The sequence below is a fragment of the Lethenteron reissneri genome, chromosome 3 (assembly GCF_015708825.2).
Source record: "Lethenteron reissneri isolate LAM-NWPU_2019-01 chromosome 3, ASM1570882v1, whole genome shotgun sequence".
Lineage (NCBI taxonomy): Eukaryota > Metazoa > Chordata > Hyperoartia > Petromyzontiformes > Petromyzontidae > Lethenteron > Lethenteron reissneri.
In genome coordinates, this window is record NC_083781.1 from 4,249,885 (window position 1) to 4,272,866 (window position 22,982).

Consider the following 22,982-nt stretch of genomic DNA (forward strand, 5'->3'; position numbering starts at 1 on the left):
GTGTCAAATTATACCCTTAAACTTAAAATTGTTGAATAAATTGTCATAGCAAACCCTAATTTAGTTGCACTTCAACAGAGAGAGCAAGTATAATTAATGTGCAGACAAGTAAATGTCCAAATGATAGGCCGCTTTGTTGAGCTATCATTTGTGGCCAGGTCGCTTTTGAAAAATAAGTTCACACTTCAGTGGGCTTTGCCTGGTAGGATAGGGGATGGTTTCGTGTTGTATTTGTGTGTGTTGGGTCATTTGTTTACCTTTCCTGTACTCTGAACTCCTATTGTGTTTTTGTAGTTTGTTGTTACTGGGCATCTGTGAGAAAGAGCTCTACAGTTCAACGGATTCTTCCAGAATAAATACATGTTCTTATTCTGATGTGCAAGAAAACTTGGAAATCATGTGGAGTTCCACGACGGCGTAGGCGTTTGCGATTGTGTTCTCAGGGTTCTACCACGACGGCATGATGCCAAACGTTTTACCTCCATGTGCTTGGGAGCCTCTTGAGTGCTGACTTGTGACAAATGCAGAGCTAGCACGTGTCTCTACGTGTATGTACTTTGAACTTCTTTCGCACCGTACGTAGCCAACTGTGCTAATCGGAGGTGCCGATACGCCGGTTGAAATAAATCATTGGAAATCTTTGAAACCAACGGCAAACATCAGACGGATCATGATTTAACGCTTTCGTGACTGCAGGGATTTATATACTTGGTTCTTTTGGTAAAGTCACGTAGAAGAGAAATAATAAAATAATCTAAATATAAAACAAATTCTCACCACGTTTAGACTGCAACACAAGCAATCATCATCAGTTGTGAAATCCACAGCAAGAAAATTTTTCAAATTTTTCAAAATTTCTTGCTGTGGATTTCACACCTGCTGATGATTGCTTGTGTTGCAGTCGAAACGTCGTGAGAATTTGTATTGTTTTATATTATTTTATTATTTCCCTTCTACGTGACTTTACCGAAAAAAACAATAATATCAGACGGATCGTTCAATATCGATTTCGTCAGGCTAACGTTGTATTTTTGTTGAGCAGATGAGTTTGGACAAGGGGATATGTAATGGCACATCTCTCCCTCTTCTTATTCTTCATGTGGTTGCTGATGTTGATTCAGAGCAACGGCTGTGATTTTACATTGCGGTGATCGAGCCAGATGATTGCATCAGGAGTAGCCGAGCGGTGCATCGCTGTGATGACGACGACAACGCCTCCACCTTAGTATTTGCGAATCGGGTATTGAGTCGTGTATTGTTCCACGGCCCTCTGCTGGGTGACTGCAGTTGGCACTGCATTCACTACAGTTTTGAGTCAAGTTATTTCTTATATTCTAAGATGAACATCCAAATTATTGACTCTATACGTACTTGATCACAATCAACGTCATTTCCAAATAAACACGAAATCCTCTATCACATATAGTGGCCCATTATTATAAAAAATAAAATTGGCAAAGGCTATTTTAAATTGGCAAAGGCTATTTAGCAGAGGTGGGACAAAGTCATTGTTATGCAAGTCCAAGTCGAGTCTGAAGTCATCAAATTCATGACTCGAGTCTGACTCGAGTCCAAGTCACATGACTCGAGTCCACACCTCAGAGGTGGGACAAAGTCATTGTTATGCAAGTCCAAGTCGAGTCTGAAGTCATCAAATTCATGACTCGAGTCACTCGAGTCCAAGTCACATGACTCGAGTCCACACCTCAGAGGTGGGACAAAGTCATTGTTATGCAAGTCCAAGTCGAGTCTGAAGTCATCAAATTCATGACTCGAGTCACTCGAGTCCAAGTCACATGACTCGAGTCCACACCTCTGCTATTTAGTTAGAAAAAGATACATTTTCTCGGAGAAATCAATGTCCCCCCAAATGCAGAGAAAATGGCCTTATTACCAAGCTAGAAGTTATTTGCATCAATATGAATGTAAATACTATTACCCAGTACATTAAGCGTGCAGCCACAGATACGTTTTCTATTATTGTTGTTTAAGATGCTGCTGCTGCTGCTACCGCGTCATTAGTTGTCACAGTGTTTAGCTCAAATGAGCTTACGTCGCTTTGATGCGGCTGAGTGTGTTCGTAAAAACAAACTCGACGATCGGAGTTTTACAAAGTTTGGTCAAGTCCTGCGTTGGGGAGAGAACTCCGTGAGTGAGCACATCTCTGATGAGTGGCACCCCCCAATCCCATCGCTGCTCCTCCCCCCAGCACCATTTGTGTTGTGATGTCAATCGCTGTGGTTCATAGCAGTCCCAAATATCCGTGCTGTGCATCTGGTTGAGTGGTGTTTGGATGGAAGTGCAAAGGTTGTTTCAACCTTCGTGTCGCAAAAGTGAACAAATGATGACGGTACATCAGTAAAATTGTTTTATCGTTCTAATAAAAAAATTGTGCACTGTCCAGTTTAACTTAAGATTATTAAAAGGTGTTGCTGTTATTTTATCACTCAAAAAATGGCAGGTGCTTAATAGCAAATGCCAGAACTTTTAAATCGGTGAGCGATTAATGTTGCAACGTTTGAATTTGTTTCGTCTCAAGTGCACATCTACCCCCATTTAAAATCACACCCACATTTGTTGTCCTCGTTTATAACAACACTAGCTTTACTACCCGGCTTCGCCCGAGACTTGGATTCTTGTCTTGGATTAACACACGGCCTACGCCGAGGGTTGGGGGGGATGCGTGACGTCAGCAGGCACACTGCGTGACGCTGCCGCATGCGGGTGACATGACAGAATGTGACGTCACCGCCCACTTGCGTGCAAAATATATCCATTATTGCACCCCTCCCCCCAAAAAATATACAAAAGTCTATTGTTATCATTTTTGCATGGTGTACAGTCTGGAAAGTACCCACATGCCAAATTTCAAGTTTGTTGCATGTCGGGAAGTAACCTTTCGAACAGACACACATTCACAAATTTCCTTTTTATATATCGATGTTATTATGTCACTAAGGTAGGGCACTATAATGTCTGCAGTTACTGTGATACCCACAGCGCAGTAAAACAAAGCAGACAATGGAACATCCAATAACTCAATGCCCAAGATTCACGAATACAAAGGAGGCGTCATCACAGAGATGCACCACTTCACTACTCCTGACACAATCATCTGGCTCAACCAAACATGCGTTTCAAATCACAGCCATTGCTCGAAATGAACAAGTGAACAAAAATCAGGCGCTTAGTTTCGTGATCGAGTTCAAGTTGACCTTCTCTAAAGATCTGTGCATGTGAATACCGACTGGATATTATCGAAGGAAATAGATGTATACAGAACTCTATCTACTTTCAACACGAATGCAAAATGTGATTATGCTGGAAAAAATAAAATACGGAATTTTTCATGTTGATATCAAACTCTTTACTCAAAAATGTCACATACCTTCCTCACATGTTCTTTTGCTACAATTACTATGTTTGTTTTAATTCCATAATTTAGCTGTTTGCAGAAGTGTGTCAAGGCTAACGATTGTCCCCCAGTATCGAAAGGTTTATTATTTTTCAAATCACACATTGCTATGCTTAAAAAATGCCATATTTACCTAGGGCCCATATTCTTTAACATCTTGCATTACTTAACACGCTATTTCAATTCACTAATATGAACAAATGCATGGTCTAAGTATACTGCACTATTGATGCAAAACCAAAATAGATGCAGCAAAAAAATGTTGCAAGCAAGCACACCGCAGGAATTAGTTATTTTAAAAGACCGCACAAAGCAGCACCAGCCTCATCAGATTACGGCAGAACAGATGCCCCACTGCGTTATGAAAATTGACGTGAGCCACACACATTTGTTATCGCGAACCCGAAGCAATCGAAATGTCGGCTGGGTTTATCTCAGAGCTGTGAAAGACTGCCCATTTTACATCACGGTTCATTACCCCGTAAGTAACGACACCTAATCGTTCTGGCTGCGAATGACTAAAACTAGGCTGAAAACCCGCGGCCTGGTGTGTCTCTGTTCACGCGAAAAAAATGCGACACCTTCAAAAGTTACACCCAACCGCTGCCGAGTCGCTGCTTTCGAAATCGTACATTTTCCGAAGCCTTCATTTTATATGCCATTAAATGGGGGCTTAAAATGGAATTCATTGTCCCTCATTTGAGACCGCTCGTTGCTTAACGGGAGTCAAGAGAATTGAGGCACCTGCTGTTGCCATGACATGGCCATGCCAGGGAAGGGGCTCTGATTTCGCTCCTCCCGCACCTCCCCCCCCTGGGATTTTTTGTGTGAAATTCTCTTGCTCTTTATTTTCTATTTCACGTCACCACTAACACCCCCCTGGCCTTCAGCTCTTGAGGGCTGAGCCGTATATATAACCCTCGGCAGAGCCCCGTGGATTTAAGTTTCAAGTTTTAAAAGACCTCGGGCGGCTACGTGTCCCTCGGCCAAGATAATCCATTCTTTTAAAAAAGACAAGCCATGCCAGGGGTTTTCAAAGGGGGGCCTCTCTTTACGCGACTAAAAAAAGAGGTTGACAGCAAAGAAAGATAGAGTGAGAGCACACAGGCTTGTTTTTTTTATTAATATATTATTATTCTAAGTTGTAGGCAAACTATGAGCTCTGTCGATCCACTAACGGAATTCATGGCAGTACAAGAATTTTGGGCCTCAAAGAACCTCAACTCGTGTAATTTAAAGTGTGCATGCATGTGTGGTCACGTGCATGTGGCGAGTAGTTTGGATGGTTAAAATGCAATTCACTTAAATCGCAATGGTCTGGGTTGAATTAAAGGTCAATCGCGTAAACCCAGCCCATCTAAGTTCGATTCCCAGTCACGATTCGCATCAGCGGCGAATGATTTCCAATCTGGTTCCTGGCACTGCCTTCTCCAACCCGCGATGACCGACCGAGTGAAATATGACTACTATTATTATTGGTTTTACAGACTTTAAGGACCATTCTGAATTTGTAGTTTGTGTTGGTTTTCTCCGGCTGATACTGGTGTTTGGTAGGCAAAGGTGGCGGGGTTTTATCGCTGACTGCAAAACTCCTCCATGCGCTGTAGCGGCCCTTAATAGGTGCTCGCTGACAGCTTTGCACAAGTGCCGACACAGACATGTTATACTGGTAGGAACCTCCTGGTTACACCAGCCCACAGGGGATTATTGTGTCCGTCCGTCGTGCAGGGAGGGGCTGGGTGGGGAGGGTGGGGAGTGGCTGGGTGGGGAGGGTGAAGAAGGGCTGGGTGGGGAGAGGAGGGTGGGGAGGGGCTGGGTGGGGAGTGGCTGGGTGGGGAGGGTGAAGAAGGGCTGGGTGGGGAGAGGAGGGTGGGGAGGGGCTGGGTGGGGAGGGGCTGGGTGGGGAGGGTGGGGCTAGGCGGGCGGTGGGAGGGGTGGGGCTGGGTGGGGAGGGGCTGGTCACCCCGTGGTGCCCTTATAAAACTCAACGTTTAACCTACTCACGCCGGCTTGTGCCCACCCTCACAGTCGGCCATATTCGCGGAATACACCATGCCGCCATTGACCCTGGCCATTGACCGAGCAACCCAACGTTCCTACCAGCTCCCTCCACAGGAATGTGTTTCGGGCTGCCAGAACCCCGTGATCTGTGAAGCTCGTTGTGGTTGTCCAGTTCAAGCTTTGGACCGGCAATGGTGGAAAATTAGGGAATAAAGTCACATATATGTGATTAAAACACTCGTACACTAACTCAAAACGAACACAGCAGAATAATATAGAAAGTATAACAGTCGTCGTTTAAAAAGTATACAAACGACAAATTACACTCAAATCTTCTTTGCAAGTCAGCTGCAAATGTGGCTGCTGTTGACATCAAAGTGTGAGTCTAAGAGCGTTTCTTGACTGTAAATTCGGAAAAAATTGATGGGGTGGGGGGGGGATTACACGCAGCGGGTTCCAAGCCCGACTTTCGTTTCTAAGGACGAGCAACAAGAAACGCGGCGTTCCTCGTTAGAGTCCTCAGCTTTGGCAGTCGCCGCTAAAACGGTTCGTGAGAAACAGTGGAGATCTTTGCCAGTCTATCCATCGAGCACAAAAACGGGGACGCGTTCGTGCCCGTTCTCGCTGGGGTGCGATTATATTTTGTAAAGCGCACGCGTAAATGTAACGCGCATTTGTAACCGTGCGTCACGTGCGCTGCACCGCTTGGTAAACAAGAAGATCTTGGACTCTTAGAGTGGGGATCAAGGACTGCAGTGAGGGGAATGTGTCTCTGAAGCCACCCACCTTTGGGACCATAACTCCTCTCATTACCGCCATCCCCCGCCTCCTGTGCTTAAATTCCATCTGTTCAAAGCTCCACGCTCGCCACTCTGGCTATGCTACATGTATCGTTAGAGCCGCCTCCAGGCTAAAATGCGCTCGAGGCATTTGCCCCAGACTAACTTGGTGCATCGTAAATCGTAGACGGACGTGGTCCCGTACCACGTGGGACTTCCGACTTCCCAGACGCACACTTCCATCCACTCCTGTACATTGGGTCCGAGGCAATTGAGGGGAAAACGGTGACATTGATTTGCGTTGGTCATTGGCTCAGAAGGCAATTGTGGTGGTTTTCAGTGGTGGCAATGGTTTACCGTATGCGTGGGGAACAAGTGACCACGGGGTTTGTTTTTTTGGGGGGGGGGGGGTACAATAAATATATGGCTTGCTGCTCCCCAATATGCCCAACACACACTAGCCAGAGTTCAGGCCTCTGAGCGCCAACGGTGCAATGCACATCTGAGTTCAAATGCCTCCTGCACAAGAGTTGTGAGATCCAGATGGAGAAGGTGGCGTGAACGTGAACGCCGTGATGACCTCCCGACCTTGATACACACACACACACCGATGCACATCTAAGGCGCAGCGGTCCATTCCTCTCTTATGGCTCTTACAGCATCCTCTGCCATTTGGCAAGAGGAAATTCTGTTGCCATGAAGAGTCACTCTGCAATGTGCAGAGCCGTAGTTGGACATTTTGGCGGCCGGTTAAAGGTCCCATCCTCGCTGCTCCCCCCCATCCCTCGATGCTGCTGCGGTGCCATCCCCCCCACCTCCCCCCCCCACCACTTCCACCCCAAACCTCCCCCCCACCCCCACCAACCCACCCCACCCCCACCTCCCCCAGCAGGAGGGGCGGGTGTGCGGGGAGGAGTCGAGGGGGGGGGGCATTGCACATTTTGTCGATTTAAGCCACATTTTGCTGACTGGCTTTGAACTTTTGCAGAATAGTTCTGCTCCGTGTGGAAGAGGCTGTGGCATTTGTGGGCCGAACGCACGCTGTGGATCGTTGCTGCAGGACAAAACGATGCGCTCATAAAGTGCTAAATTGTTTTCGTTGAAAAGTAATGCCGTCGGTATTTCCCACGAAAGCCAGAAACTGGCCGCTTTCACGAATGGGACTCTTTGTATTTTAGTATTTTTTCCCTCCCCATCTTCTTTTTTCATTATTATCAGCCTCTCCAAGCCGCTGCCGCCACCTTTCACAACCCTGCGATGTATTAATCCACCTATAGCGCATGTTTTTTCCATCTTAAAAGTTAAGTATAATAAAAAAAATACCTCATTGAAGGGTTTAAACATGTATGGCTATTATTCCTATCCATCTCGTGAATAAGACTTACACGCATCGCAATTGTACTTAAATGTTGCACTATAAAAGGCAATTTACGATTCAAGAAAAGAAAAACTAATTTAAAAAACAAGTTTATATTTAATAATATGCTTAAAAACTTTAAAGTGAGTCTGAAATGATTGTAAGTGTTAGCCGCATTCAATGTCGGCTTGTAATCTTCCCAGCCGAGGCTTTCGCCACTCTAAAAGGTGAGGGAGAAATTGAAAAGCTGTTAAGAGCCAGTTTAAAATGACATTGGAGTGGCAAAGGATTTTTTGTTTTAAAAGGACATAAAATAATTTAAGTTGCATTGAAAACGTTCGTGGTGGTGAGGCCTTCATCTGGCAGTGGATTGATTTTAGAGGATGATGAAGATAATGATGATGACAATAACAGATCCAATCGAGTGACGCAGTGGTTAGATAACGTGGCAAGCAGCCAGTTCAAAGCCAGCCAGAAGTCAATATAGCTCTTCATCTGTAGTGTCAATGAAATGATGAAATTACCACTTTGTGGGAAGTTTCCAGTGCTAGTCTTATGCATAGAGCTGCCCTTGCCATAGGAATGTGAAGTTTCCACGACTGCCTTTGGATTTTAAACAAGAGATGACTGCTGCTGCGTGGGAAACTACTTTTGACTGTTTTTACAGTGTCAGGGGATCCTGTACTGACATTTAGATAAGTATCAGACCAACTTCGTGCATTTTACTTTGTTGCTCGTGAATGAATAAATGCGAAATCTTCAAATATTTACCCAAAAGAGTTGAGTCTCACTGCTCATATGGACATTGAGCAGCAATCACCACCACAGAGACAGCAGTGAAATTGACAGATTATAGCAAAGGCCAGGTTCTCCGAAGAACTATAACTGAGAATTGCGACACCCCCAATCATCACAGTTGGCTACGTACGGCGCGAAAGAAGTTCGACATACAAACAACATACATTCATTTCGATTTAAAGCTTTCGTGACTGCAGGGATTCATCTTATTGGTTCTTTCCGTAAAGTCACGTAGAATGGAAATAATAAAATAATAAAAATAAAACATAATAAAATAATTCTCACGACGTTTCGGCCACAGACTCTGTCTCCTCGACAGACCTGTTCTCCACCTGAGGACGGCTACTTGCGTTGTGGCCGAAACGTCGTGAGAATTATTTTATTATGTTTTATTTTTATTATTTTATTATTTCCATTCTACGTGACTTTACCGAAAGAACCAAGAAGAACATACATGCAATGGCTCAGTTCACTTCTAGATTTGAAGCTTTCGTGACTGCAAGAATTCATACTCTTAGTTGTTGTGAGATGGTTAGTACTAACCATCTCACAACAACACCTCTCTCGCGGCCCATCCTGGCTCCTCCCCCCCCTTAACCAGTATATACAAGGTCGGGTCTCTTGGGACTTCTCTTTACTTGATACAGCAATTGTGCTGTGACGGTTCCACCTGAAGACGGAAGCTTGTGTTGCCTCCGAAACGTCGTGATTTATTATTTTATTTCTATTATTTTTTCCTATCGTTATTTATTTTATTATTATTTTATTTTGACCTACGTGACTTTACCGAAAAAACCTAAGAGTATGGCTCAGTTCACGTTTTGCCGTGTGGCGGCACGGTGCAACTCGATGCGTTTATTCACACATTTCATTCGCGGGCGGCACCTTTAAGTACTTGTGCAGTGTTTTTCCGCTAAGTGGGTTTTGTAAATCCGGTCAACAGGCGGGTCAAGTAGATCCTTGTCGTCTGCATCAGATTATGAGAGGAGCAGGCATTGTGTGCGGTAGCACTGGTGAGTGTGTGGTTTATTTGAAGTCATAACAAAATGTTACGCTGTCGTTTAATGGGATCCTTGCAAGCCAGCGGTTGTTGCTTTCCATCTGCCTCTTTCGCCTCATGCGGATCAATATCAATCCATACCTCGCCCGTTCAGTTTGTTCTCCCGGTACGGCAGTTGAAACAACGGCACAATCTTCTTAAATCACCCCCCACCTCTGTGCACCCAGCGGTAAAAATGGGAATGCCACAGTTAGTCGATCGGCACGTCACGTGTGGCGGCAGAGTCGAGTGTGGGGCACACCTCTTCCAAAACGTCTGGTACAGCTAAATTTCGATTTAAAGCTCTCGTGACTGCAGGGATTGATCTTCTTGGTTCTTTCGGTAAAGTCACGTAGAAGGAAAATAATAAAAATAAAACATAATAAAATAATTCTCACGACGTTTCGGCCACAACGCAAGCAGCCGTCTTCAGGTGGAGAACAGGTCTGTCGAGAGGCAGAGTCTGGTACAGCGTTGAAGAGTAGGCCAAAGTACCTTCTCTCCAGAGCTCCCTTTTAGTGGAGGCCCTTCTGCCAGCAACGGCGTGAGCGAGCGATTGCAGGGCTGCGCTTCTACCCGCGCAACGTGTGGAGGCTGTGAGCGCCAGGCAGGATATTTACTAATCCGAACCCAGTAACGTCCGCTGCTCTAATGGAGGAGGCTTTTTCACGAAGGTCCGGCATCACATTGGCAGTAAAACCTTTCCCTTTTCAAATCTAGACCGCTACTATTACAGTAAGATGAATCGCCTGCACATTTTGTGCGGAGAGGGAAGAAAAATGGAGCAGGCGAGGGGGGCGATTGTGGGGGGAGGGGGGGTGTGAGGGAGAGACAGAGGAGTATGGCCGGGAGAATATAAAGGTGATGATGTACGGTGGCAGCGTGGCCTACGGGGTCACCAAGCTGATTGTCTACCGTTCACTTGGCGACACCGCATTAAGAAGATCTACAGCGACATCACACCGGCCACTATAAACAGAAAATGATAGGCCCTATTTTGCTTTTTATAAACAATATTACGGCTCCAAAGTAGGCTCAATTCTTGCTCTGGAGACTGCTGCTCTCACTTTACTGCGAGGGAGGTCACGAGCACCGGGAACGAGCCACCGGAGTGGCTCTGTGTCCTGCTCTTCTTCTCCTCCTGCTCGTTCTGCCACCCGAAGCTGAGCCCACCAACGTCAGCCGCTGGTAAGGATTTGCGTGTACATGGTAAGGACATTACGTCACATCTCATCTCAAAACATGCCCATGCCCTGCTTGCAGTCTCGCCCAAGGGAGACTCCCAGTGGCAGCTGGTCCCGTGCGGCACAACGTGTCAAGCGGCATCGGCCCGCAATCGGACGTTATTCTCCACCAATAGGTGGGAGAGTTGCTAAGTGGGGTTTCCTCCCCCCACCACCCCCGAGTGTTAGACCACTGTGAATGTTGCACACCACCGTTAGTAACACGGTCACTGAAGACACTCGACGCGATGTGTACAAAGATGCTTTTATGATGTTATTCACATAAAATGAATGCTTAGGAGTTTGGCCAGCTTTTACGTATATGGCAATTAAAAATTATTTCGAGGGGTAGGGGGACGAGCAAAAATGTAACCCGTTACATTCGAACGAGCCAATCAGATTGTAGTTTGCGGACTGTTAATTACTAGGTGGGCAGATTAACGGATGCCGAAAGTTTATATATAAACCTTGAATCAGATATGGCACTTTTGGATTGCTTTTAGAGTCCAGTCTGCACACTTCTGTGTCGCAGCATCTCCAAATGCACACACAGTTCCATACCAGTGCAATATATTGCAAGGTCGCACTCAGTACACACGAGGTGCTTGCCACAAACGAGCCACAATACCTTGCTGATCTCACCAAAGAGCGTAATTCAGCACGCAAACTCTGGTCATCCTCGCGAACCATCGATCAAAGATGGTCACCGCATTGCGCTCTTTCAGATGTGCTTCTGCGGACACATCTGGAATGCTTTTCCTTCTGATATTAGGAAGCCGCTGGAGCTATGCACTTTTAAATCTAGATTTAAAACTCAATTCTTTAGATCTGCTTTTTGTATTTCGTTTGTTGTCCTTCCCCCGCACCTCTGATTTGCATGGTTGGATCCGTAGGGTGCGAAAGAAGTTCAACATACACACATAAAATAATATCAACATACTGTACTTACATACATATGTACGTGATAGCAGAATTTTCCCACTTTCTATCAGCTTCAGCATCGCCGCTATGAAAAGTACAATGTTGAAAATGTAACATCATATTTGGCTTTAGTACCCTTAAAAACCTCCAGATAACAGACCATAATAGGACTAGGTAAAACAACTTTAAAAAATTGCCATTCCGATTTTGGGTGGCCAAAATTTAAACGTTTAAGTTCACAGGATATTCATAGTCTAAGCGTTGACTGGATTATATGCGTGAAACATGCCAGCTTTCGAGCCTCATTTTTAGAATAACATTATAATTTACATCCCACGCTCAGAGCGACGGATATTAGACACCTTACCATGTTTGTGATTTCATGTATGGCATAAAACATATTGTTACCTAAGAGGGCAACACTATTTAAAACGCTAAAAATATCAGTTACGTTCTAATAGCACCAAACCCTTTAGAACATTTATGAGCAAGACGTTGACTTTCAAATCTGGAGAGGCATCAAAGCCAGCAGTCTTCCGTAATTTATGTATCCTATAATACTGGCAAAGGGGATCAGATAAGAGGCATTACTTATATTAATATATGTGAAGCGTTAAATAACTTTAAAAGATGGATTACGTGCCATTAGAACAACTGTGTTTTGTTGTTCACAGTTGAAGATTTCATCGAAACCACATAACTGTGTCAACAAACTCGCAATTCTTGCATCCACATGTTACGGAGTGCCTACAAATGCCCGTTACGGATCGGTGCCTTGTGTGCCTTCATGGTGACACACGTCTATTGTTGTGCACCTTTGGACAAAGGGTTGGTGGGTCACGCAGACACAATAGCCATCCAGGATGAATGGCGATGGCTGCAAAGGGCGGTGATGGAGGGAACGCCCGAAGGCACTCGGGGGGAAATGAAGACTACGATCTGAGTGGATGTCAAACATCAAACACTGGACACAGAGTGGAAGCCGTCTTTGTTGAAAGACGCAGCCGTGGACAGAGAGAAGTGGAGAGACTACCGCAAGGGGATATTGGTGAAGGAAATGGTAATGACCCAAACAGCTAAGGGACTAGAAGTAGATGATATGATGGCAGTAGCTACAATTCGATTCCTTGTTTTTGTGCACGCACAGTATTGAGTGACATTTTCTCACATGCAAGGGTGTTTGCCAGGCACTTTGCTAACCATCCATGCAAAAGAAAATATCGAGAAGGAATTGGTCATTCATCGAAAATAGGTGTATTGAGACTCAGTGAAGCTATCCATAACAGAGAATCAAATGTGTATATACTTAAAACCCTATTATTATCCACGAACATCTCTTGTGTGTAAAAAAAATGCAACTTCCGTGGCTCCTTCCGACCAGAGGGAGACTTATGGTATTAAAGGTGACCGATGTTTGACCCATGACCTTCGGCTTAGGTAAAAGGAACCTCGATCAAAAACAAAGGCCCGTAAATAGGGTTCAACGTTGTTCGATTAAACTTGTAAGACATCAAGGCCTCAGCTATGTACAGTACGTGTGGCTAACGTTCACAACGAAGCTGCGACAGAGCCGCAGAAATTATCTTGACGAAAATTCGCATTTCGTCAGATTTTTTTTTGCCGAAAATGTGCCGTTGTCTCCAATTGCCAACGACGAGACAAACTGTCGTAATAATGGATTTTGAGCACTTGGTAAAAATGAAAGTCCGCCCACCAGTGTTGTTGGTGTGTCTAGATGAGCCAAGCGCGTTGACAAAAAAGGTGTTCTGCACATACACTTTAAGCCCCCTCACTCGTTTTGGATTTATTTTTGGATATATTCTTGACTGTTTGAAAATGAATAACGCACGCCTGGGGCCCATTCATTTATTGAAAAGGGTTTAATGAGGGAAAATGCTACCAGAAAAGCCAATTCGGTCACTGTTATGGATTTGCATACACCCAGCTCCTCTCCTCCCCCCACTTCTTTGCCCGAATCTCACTCTGCTCATTCCAAGGCTGTAATTATAATATATAAATATTGGGGGTGACACAGATCCCCCCCAATATTCAAATATGCTCAAAATGTCCCCCCCAATATATTGCTATAAAATAGATTTCTGTTTATATGATTGTGGTTATGGTTGTACTTTATTAATCCCTAGTCTCTGCCATTACATACAATGAAACAAGAAAAGGCAAAAAAGAAAAAAAACAGAGCAATGTAATACAATACACTATTAGACATTATTGTAAAAAATAAAATTAAAAGTCCATCGTATGTGTTAAGTCAATTTTTTTTATATTTTAGGCAGGAAATTCGTTTTAAAATTTAGATTTTTTTTCTGGAGGACCCCCAGACCCCCTGGAAGATTTGGTCCCCCCCCAATGTTGACTCCATGGCTATGGCCCTGGCTCATTCCCTCTTTCCACAGTTCCCTCCACATCCTCCAGCATCTCTCTCACCTCACCCCCCACCCCCCCACAACATCGCCTCCGCGATATTCCAAGAACATCGCTCGGCAATGAAAGCACAGCTCTTTGTCGAGTGTGCAACCGAAAACAATGCGCAGATGTGCGTCGGCCTCGAGAGGACACGATGCGATGATGAAAACACTTCACAAATAAACCTCTCTTTTTGAACAAACCGTGGACGAGTGGCTTGGGTGGGGGGGATGTGTCTATGTCTGGGCACTGAGCCAGAACTTTTGCGAACTCTTTTGTGTTTCGTGGACAAACAGAACAGGCGAGCAGGAAAACATAAACCCTTCCCCAACAGCAACCACCCCCCGTCATCGTCGGCTATGAAGTTTCATCTCACAGTTGACGGCCGGAGTTACTTCAGTTGACCGTGAGTTCAAGGGGCTGGCTTTCTTTTTTTGGCGTGCCGTAAATGTGCGGGCAACACATCACCATCTTCTTGGTTCTTTCGGTAAAGTCACGTAGAAGGGAAATAATAAATAATAAAAATATTAAACATAATAAAATACAATTCTCACGACGTTTCGGCCACAACGCAAGCATTGTGGCCGAAACGTCGTTGCGGCCGAAACGTCGTGAGAATTGTATTTTATTATGTTTTATTTTTATTATTTTATTATTTCCCTTCTACGTGACTTTACCGAAAGAACCAAGAAGATGAATCCCTGCAGTCACGAAAGCTTTAAATCGAAATTTAACACATCACCACTTACACTCATTTCAGAAGTGTAACCGTCAACATCAAAGTATTGCTCTGATCACAGTCGTGTTGTGCGATTTCTTCCCCTTCTTCTCGCTCTCCCTTTCGATTTAATTGCCGCGCGAAAATGCGCGTTTCATTTTGAGACGTGTTCTTTGTAAATCTCGAGTCCGTTCTGTTTTAAATATGCAGCAGCAGCAGCAGCGGTACCGCGGGTGCCGCTCTCAACGCACAAATATGTTTAGCACAGCACGCACTGTACGTAAAGGGCCGTCCATAAATGACGTCACGCGATTTTGGACGATTTTTGACCCCCCCCCCCTTCGTCACACGGCGTCTCAAAAAGTCAGACCCCCCCCCTCAAATATGACGTCACAAAGCTTTGCCCCCCCCCCCCAAATAAAACATGCTTCAAATCGCTTTAAACTATTGTCATTGTAGTGCGTATTTAATGTGGCGCTGCACTCTGATGTTGTAGGAGAAAACATTTATTAAAAGTATATTTAATTAAGTAGAACGTGTTGTCTATATTTATTTAAAGTTGCGCATTTTGATAGTGACTTCACATTTCTCAACCCCCCCCCCCCTTGTCACACATCGTCACAAATGTCTGACCCCCCCCTCCCCCCCAGGTGCGGGACGTCATTTATGGACGGTCCCTAACACGTGCTTGGAAACATTCTCCCCTCTACCCCCACCTAACATGCTGCTGGCTGGGGGGGGGGGGGCTCGCCTCAGAAAGTCGCTTATCTTTTATTTAAAAAAAATCGACACCTTTTTATAACGCGAGAGGCGGTGTAAATGTTTAGACGGACACGTGAGTCGTCGATCGATTCACGGAAACACAGTTTTGTCCGCGCTCGCATCGCCCGCCTGTTGAATCGAAAAGCGGCAACGGGGTCGATGCGATTAATAATGATCGCAGATGCTCGCTTGTCGATTGAAGCGTCAGCCGAGCTTTACGCGGTTTGGCGATTCACATCATCTGGTGTGGCCCTGCCAAGGCAACCGCAGGCGGGACTCGAAATTCAATAAATCGAGGAGCAAACCTGGAAAAGCAGTTGCGAGTAGCAGCAACATCATCAATACCAGCTAACATCACACGCCTCGCCAAATAGAAGCAGTTCCAGCCATCACATTAAGGGTGAGTTAATTAAATGTTTGACCAAATATAACAGGATAATTTTTAAGTTGATCGTTTTGTATGGCCCGCGAATTATGTTATAAATATCCAAATGGCCCTTGGCAGAAAAAAGGTTCCCTGCCCCTATTTGTCATAAAGGTTGTGGCCGGGCCAATTCTGCGGGGAAGCGCCTTCCACTCGAGGGGAGCCGCTCTAGAGGAGATCTTGGTCTACTCTTCCACGACACTTTAGCCTGCTAAATGCGACGTGGCGATTGGCTGACTTTAGCAATTAAAGAGAATTGTATATTTTTTTCTTTTTTCACAACGGGGCCATGGGTTAGGCGAGCATGTGGTTTTACTCACCCATCCTCATCCTGGTGGTTGATATTTGGCCTCTTGGTGGAGCCCAGCAGCTCTGCAAGTAAGAGACAAAACAGGGAAAGCGGAGTGTCAAAGAGCCTGCGGAGACACAATGAACAGCAACAGCGACAAACAGCCTGCTGGCAAAGACGCAGTGAGAGAGAGAGAGAAATCTTTACACCATGTGCTCGAAGCGTATATTTCACTTTGTCAGAAACCGCCCGAGGTGGCATCAACTCAACGGCTCCAATTTCTCTTTGTGCCCAAAAACAGCGAATGGCGTGACAATCACTTTAAATGAGCGGGGTTATAAAGTCATCCGCTCGTATTGGCCGCATAAATGCGTCGGTACGACCAACATTTGCTCCCTCACGCGGTACCAATGTCCGCTCTGGCCCACGGACGCCAAGAGGTTCACGGCTGCATTGTGTGCTTGGAGGTTTTCTTCTTCTTCACGTTGCTGCTGCTGCTGATGATGATGATGGAGAGCAACAGCTCTGCATTTACATTGAGGTGGTCGAGCCAAATGATCGCGTCAGGAGCAGCGGAGTGGTGAAGCGTTGTGACGATGCCTCCTCCGTGTTCGTGAATCGGGCACCGAGTCATCAATCGCGTGTGTGTGTGTGTGTTCCATGGCCCTGAGAGTTTATTTTTGAAAAATATTTTTTCCATCGGTGCATCGTCATCCGATATCCGCAACGGCCGTCGGCGGGTTGCTGCCGGTTGTGGTGCCGGAGGTGATCAAAGTGATCTGAGCATTTCCAGCACACTGAATAATACAAAGACAATATCCGAACAGAAAACAGCTTGACAGGACGAGTGTGTGTCTTTACGAGGAGGGCCATATGCTGTAGGAGGTAAAAAAAAAAAAGATCGATTCTCGTGTATTATTCTTTGAAGAAAACTTGTTCGTGCAACGGGGGATTTATTGTGGAATTTTTTTTTTAATAAAAGCGCAGAGTAGCAATATCAATTCTATAACAATTCAATCACGCGTTCGTGTGTGTGTTGGATTGTGACATCCGCACACGCCAAGTTGGTAAAGTTGTTCCACGGCCAGTGCTCGATGACGGGGCGATAGTTGACTTGCAAATAAGTATAACCCGTAAAAACAAAGTTTTTCACTCTAAATCCTTTATATGCGTGGCGGCTAGAGTCCTCTCGTCCTCTGGCTTGAGATGGCTGCCACCTATGGGTCAGATGATTGTCTGCCAGTATTAAGCAATTGGTAATTAAATATTTAATTTGTTTTCCCTAAACAGTGTAAAATTTTGGAAAAAAATTTCACGAACATTAATTGTCTCGCACAACGAGTCTGTGTGCAATATGTCAGCTCGATTGGATCACGGGAAGTGGGTTAAAAAACGACCGAAAGGTTTGCACGGTCGTAAGCAAGCAAGCAAGCACGCAAGCAAGCGAACTTAATATAAAGGATTTAAAAATACGACTGTGCTAAATAATGACGGGTGCTACTGCAGAGATAGCAATTGCATTTTGTCAATACGTTCTGTGCCACACGAACCAGCTCTACCGTATTACAGCAAAAAAAACTAAAATTACTGTAATCGGATCCAAGTAGTAATAATGAAGACATCTTAATCTAATTACGTGCATTGACTTATATTTTTGACTTATAGGGAATGCTAACAGCTGACAGCTTAATTGTACTCTCGGAAGTTGCTTATTCCGCGCGTTCTCTCAATTTATATTTCAATTGCGCTTTCGGAAATCTTTTCACGCGACGACGGGATTTCCATTCGCACTGCGCCACCGAGTCTCAGAGAACGGCTGCGGAAGATGACGTCGCAGAATGTCACTTGAAATAGGCATCTCTATCTGCGGTAAGGGGGCACCACCTCTCTCGATGCCCTCCAACGGATGTGTTCGTTGCGTGTCAATCAAACAGAACATACGTTCACGCCTTGAGCTGGAATTTTGGCCAAATCGCACGCGGTCGTTTGTGACACGGGCTCAGACAATCAACTCCACACACACGAGAACGGCTGAAACCTGGGACCTCAGAGCAGGATCTCAGTTGTGCTATCTCAAGCGTCTCTTGATCTCCGAGCCACCGAGCCGACTCGATTTGATGGATTCTCATGCAAACATGTTTTTATTGGTTGATGGTCTAAGCCCCAACCAATGCCACCGTTGTATAACCTTCCGATGGTCACTGCGGTTCGAATAAAAGCACGTGTCAAGCTTGACATTTTACTTGTCAGATGCAGCACACAATAGCACACGCTTCACAGACACACAGTGCCGCATACTGACAATAGCCAAGGAAGAATGCGTCCGACGTTCCGTCCGCTGCGGAGACGGAGTGATGAAATCAGCCAGTGTCCAGGTGCTAGGTAGATTGATAACACTGCAGGATTGTGAGAGGTGCTGGTGGTGTTTTTGGGGAGCCTTCATACAGCAGTGGACTGACAAAGGCTGCTGCTGATGATAATAATTTTGATACACAAAGTGTTTATTTTTACTGTTATAATGTCGTTATTGTATGTCCCACAGAATTCAAATTGCACGCACACACGTATTGTGCCCAGTATTCACACATGGGTGATTTAGATAATAACAATAAAAAAAATGTTGTCCTTGCCATTGCCATAATCCACATCTATTGTTTGCGTAGTCCCCCCAGTGTTTCTTGTTCATCTGCCTCTGCAGCTGCCTAGGAATTGTGGGAAATCAGGCCAGGCAGACGTATGGCCGTGAGGTCAATGGAACGTTCAATGTTCAGTTGCAAACACTGTGCACGTTGGAGGAAATTTCGCCTGAATTCTGAACAGACGCCACACCAAACCCCCCGACAACGAATTAAGACCTCCCCGCAAAGCCAGCAATAGCTGGCATTGCGCGATTGAAACGCAAAAAGCCAATGCCACATTATGTCGCCAGATATAAGCACATAAATAGTCCCGGCAGCTTATGGGCTTTGCAAGCGAATATTATCAATCAGCATTTGGTTAAGACGCGGCTTTCACGACCATCCCTTTACGTAAGACCGACGCAGGACGATTTCTCGACAATTCTGGCTGTCGGCCTGATGAGACTGGTTCTTAATTACCGGCTAAACGTCGTACTCAAATTGTAAATGTTGTGGGTTTACTCTCCAACACACCGGTGTGCTGAACTAGTAACGAATTGGCATATTTTGTTTACGTGACAAACCTTACTAATTGGCTGTGTCGGGTGTTGGCAGGTTTAACGACACGTTTATATTTACGCGAATCTAACCCAAAAACCCCCATTATGGAAAACCATGGACTGGTTTCGACTTTATGGGTCTCATCAGCAGCCAAGCTTAAAGAAATGCCGCTGGATGAGCAGATTCTATTGGCAATCGCACTCCACACAGACTACGGGATGCTGATCAATGCAAACTGAATAAGTAAGATGACCGTGATCAATTGGCTCGGGGCAGCCTCCTACGCGCGACGCCTCTCGTGTGGGGACTTGAACGTGCGGTGGAAATGAGGGCACGGCGGCTCCCAAAGGAGGCGGCAGTGCAGGAGGGGACGTGAGGGCAGACGATGGGCTTGCGGTTGATGGGGGGGTGGGGGCAAGCACATTGCAGAGTTACGAGGTTCAGGAGGAAGAGTCATAGACATTGGGAAATTAATTGTACGTATGTACATTGAACTTCTTTCGCGCCGTACGTAGCCAAACGTGCTAACACCGGTCAACACACTTTTTATGGCATAAGGTATTCCAACGGTTTTAAGGTAATTTTGGGGTGCTGATTCCAAATCTGGCATCAGTTTTTGTCTATCACATCAGGTTTTTGAGATAGCAAATATTGCATTTTCAATAAAAACTGCAGAAGAAAAATATTAAATAAATGTGGATATCTACATAAAATGATATTATAAACACACTATCCTAAAATACAGCACCATATTTTAACACTAAAGCAGTCACTGACTCGCAACAACTTGCAATCATAAGTGACAGAGTTAATTTCGGGTAAAATCAATGAAAATGGGGTATGCCGATAGCATAAAAATGAGATGTGATAGAGCAAATCAGAGATCAGATTTGGATTCAGCACCCTGAAATTAGTCTAAAACAGCTGTAAAAGTCCAGGCCAGAAAAAAATGTTTTTTTTGTTGACCAGTGTAATCGGAGGTGCGGAGGAAGGACAACAAGCAACTCATTGGTGTTGCAGAAATCATTATTGTCATCAGCCACGATGAATCCACTGCTAGATGAATGCCTTCCTCAAGCCACCCCTCACAATCAATCTTGCGACGCGGTGATCCACACGGCGCCTGCATACCAACCGATTTCATGGCTCCATCTGGCATCGCGATGTAACCTTGAATTCCCACGGGAACAATTTCTTCATCTGATAAAGCATTTTAATATACGCCACGTCACGGAAATTGTGCAATTTTTTTAAACGCTTTTTTTTCGTTCGCAATGATCACGTTTTTGCCTCGCCACCGTTTACTTATTTATTTGCCGCAATTGCCATTTCCATTCTCCACCGATTGTTCCCCTTTGTCCTTGCGTTTTCCCTCGCCACTGCCCGCTCGCAATACCAATGGGCTCCCACCTGGTTTACGAGTGAGCGACTCCACGCCAATGCTGTTAACACGGTACTGTACGGTGCATGACAGCAGATTCCCCCCCCCCCCCCCTCGAATAATATTGCCCTCCTATCGGAGCTAGAGTGCTTGTTCGCGTGATCCACTACTCATTGTGAAGGCAACCACGATGGGGTTGGTGATGTGGTCGAGCACAAACGACCCGTTGACTCAGCTTCCCCCAGTATTCACACAATGTGGAGCAGGCTCAAGAGGACCGGTCCACATATCTACCGCTCGTGCCAGCCTTTAGCACGTGTGCCTAACCACTTGCGCTCATGCCCCCGACATAATAACGGAGTGCACGTGCACAAAGACAAAGATCCCCCATATAGCCTTGACAGGCTGTTGGGGAAAAGGCTGTTAGCGAACACCTATGAAGGCCGACGGCACACGAGGGGGTGGGTGGCCAGCACCACGCCCGGGCGCCTTTGTCTCCCCAGTGGCGATGTTTCCACATCGCACCAGGTACTCATTTGAGGCTGAGTCGACCTAGGGGAGGCCCAGGACCGGTTCAGATAATCGTCACTGGGTGTTAGCCGTGAGCAGGAATCGAACCCGGGTCGCCGGGTTCATAGCACAGCGCGCTAACCGCTACACTACCGCTCCCCACTACCACCACACACAGACACGCAATGCACACGTGTAAACACGCACTGACTCTGCACGCAGGAACAATGCTCCCCTGGCACATGGGAGACACGTGTTTACACACACGTGGCCATAATGAATGTATTTCAACACAGGCTCGTGAGGCCTTGACCACGGCCGGCCGTGGCCTCGCAGCCCCAGCGTCTGTGTGGCCCAGGAGGTTCTGTAATCTGACATTTCCCTCGACACAAGGTCACACAGCACCAATCAGGGCCAGCGGATTTATTTCCACAAATACCGGCCCGGGCGTTGAAAACGGCAACAAATCCACCTCCAGGCAGCAGGCAATGCAATTTGAACTTATATATATATACTATTTACGTGTTTATATTTTGTGAATTGCTTACCTTTCCTATCCTTTGCACTGCTATCGTGTTTTTATATTGCTTGTAACTGACCAGCCCCATCTGGGCATGTGTGAAAAAGAGCTTCAAGAGCTCATCGGATTTTGCCAGGTTAAATACAAATTCTGATTCTGAACGCTGCAGCAAACGAACTGAGAAAACAAAAACTGAATGGGGGAAAAATATTTACATTTCACGATCGCCAAAATCTCCCCAACACAGCCAAGGGCCCACGGCCCCCTCGGGGCCATTCTTATCGACCCCATTGTCATGGTCTTCCCTTGCACGTGTGTTATTGGCAACTGTGCTCTTGCCCGCTGGATAGCCTAGCCAGCAATGTTGTAATAATATTTATTTTAGAGTTGGGCTGGAAATAACTTTACACATTCGTAAGGTGACCGCTAAAGATGCTGAGATCCACTAAGTTAGGGCATCGTGCGCCCGTGTCACAGAGCAAATCGCAAAAGTGCAAAATTATTGACAATTTACACCATTGGAACCTCATTTGCCAGTAGAAATACATGATAATTGTTTTTTTACCCTTTAATCTGGCAACGAAACTGACACCTTTTTTTACAAGGAGCCATGTTTGCATAGACCACAATACCTGCAGTCATAATGCAAACAAAAAACATAACTCTGATAATGTATGCACTGTCCTTGAAGTTGATTGGTCCACACCCGAGACAGCTTTCCTTAGAGCCTAGTCTCTCATAGTCTGATGGTGCATTGTCTTTGAGTTGTGCGCCTTTTGGCGTCATCTGGTCCAACCCATGTGAGACTAGGCTTTAAGGAAAGCTGTCTCGGGTGTGGACCAATCAACTTCAAGGACAGTGCATACATAATCAGAGTTATGATTTTTGTTTGCATTATGACTGCAGGTATTGTGGTCTATGCAAACATGCCTCCTTGTAAAAAATGTGTCAGTTTGGTTGCGAGATAGAAGGGCAAAAAACCAATTATCATATTGACAATTTACTTGTTACAAGAAAAATCTTACTTCTGTAATTAACTATGCTTGTCAGTGGTTTCCTTGCGTAAGAGGCCTTGAATCTCAAACAGAGAGAATAAAATTAAATAAATGTAAAATAAAAGGACACCCATTGTGCTATCCAGTTACTTACACAGTCAAATAAGTCAAAGCGCACTCATTCAAACAAGTTTTGAGCACTAATCTCAGGTGATAGTTTATAATCACTGTCGGAAATTCCACATTC

At 45.3% G+C, this 22,982-nt stretch overlaps 1 protein-coding gene across 5 annotated transcripts in view; it reads right to left on the reverse strand.

Moving 5' to 3' along the window:
- Positions 1-22,982, reverse strand: part of LOC133345308 (caskin-2-like) — a 418,730-nt gene that overhangs the window by 123,023 nt on the left and 272,725 nt on the right. For 4 of the 5 annotated variants that reach the window (XM_061555995.1, XM_061555985.1, XM_061555959.1 and 1 more), the window contains exon 2: positions 16,182-16,233. The exons of the other annotated variant lie outside the window; for it this stretch is intronic. In XM_061555995.1, coding sequence (XP_061411979.1) covers positions 16,182-16,233 — 52 coding nt within the window. The remainder of the gene's footprint in view (positions 1-16,181; positions 16,234-22,982) is intronic. 5 annotated transcript variants of the gene reach the window in all.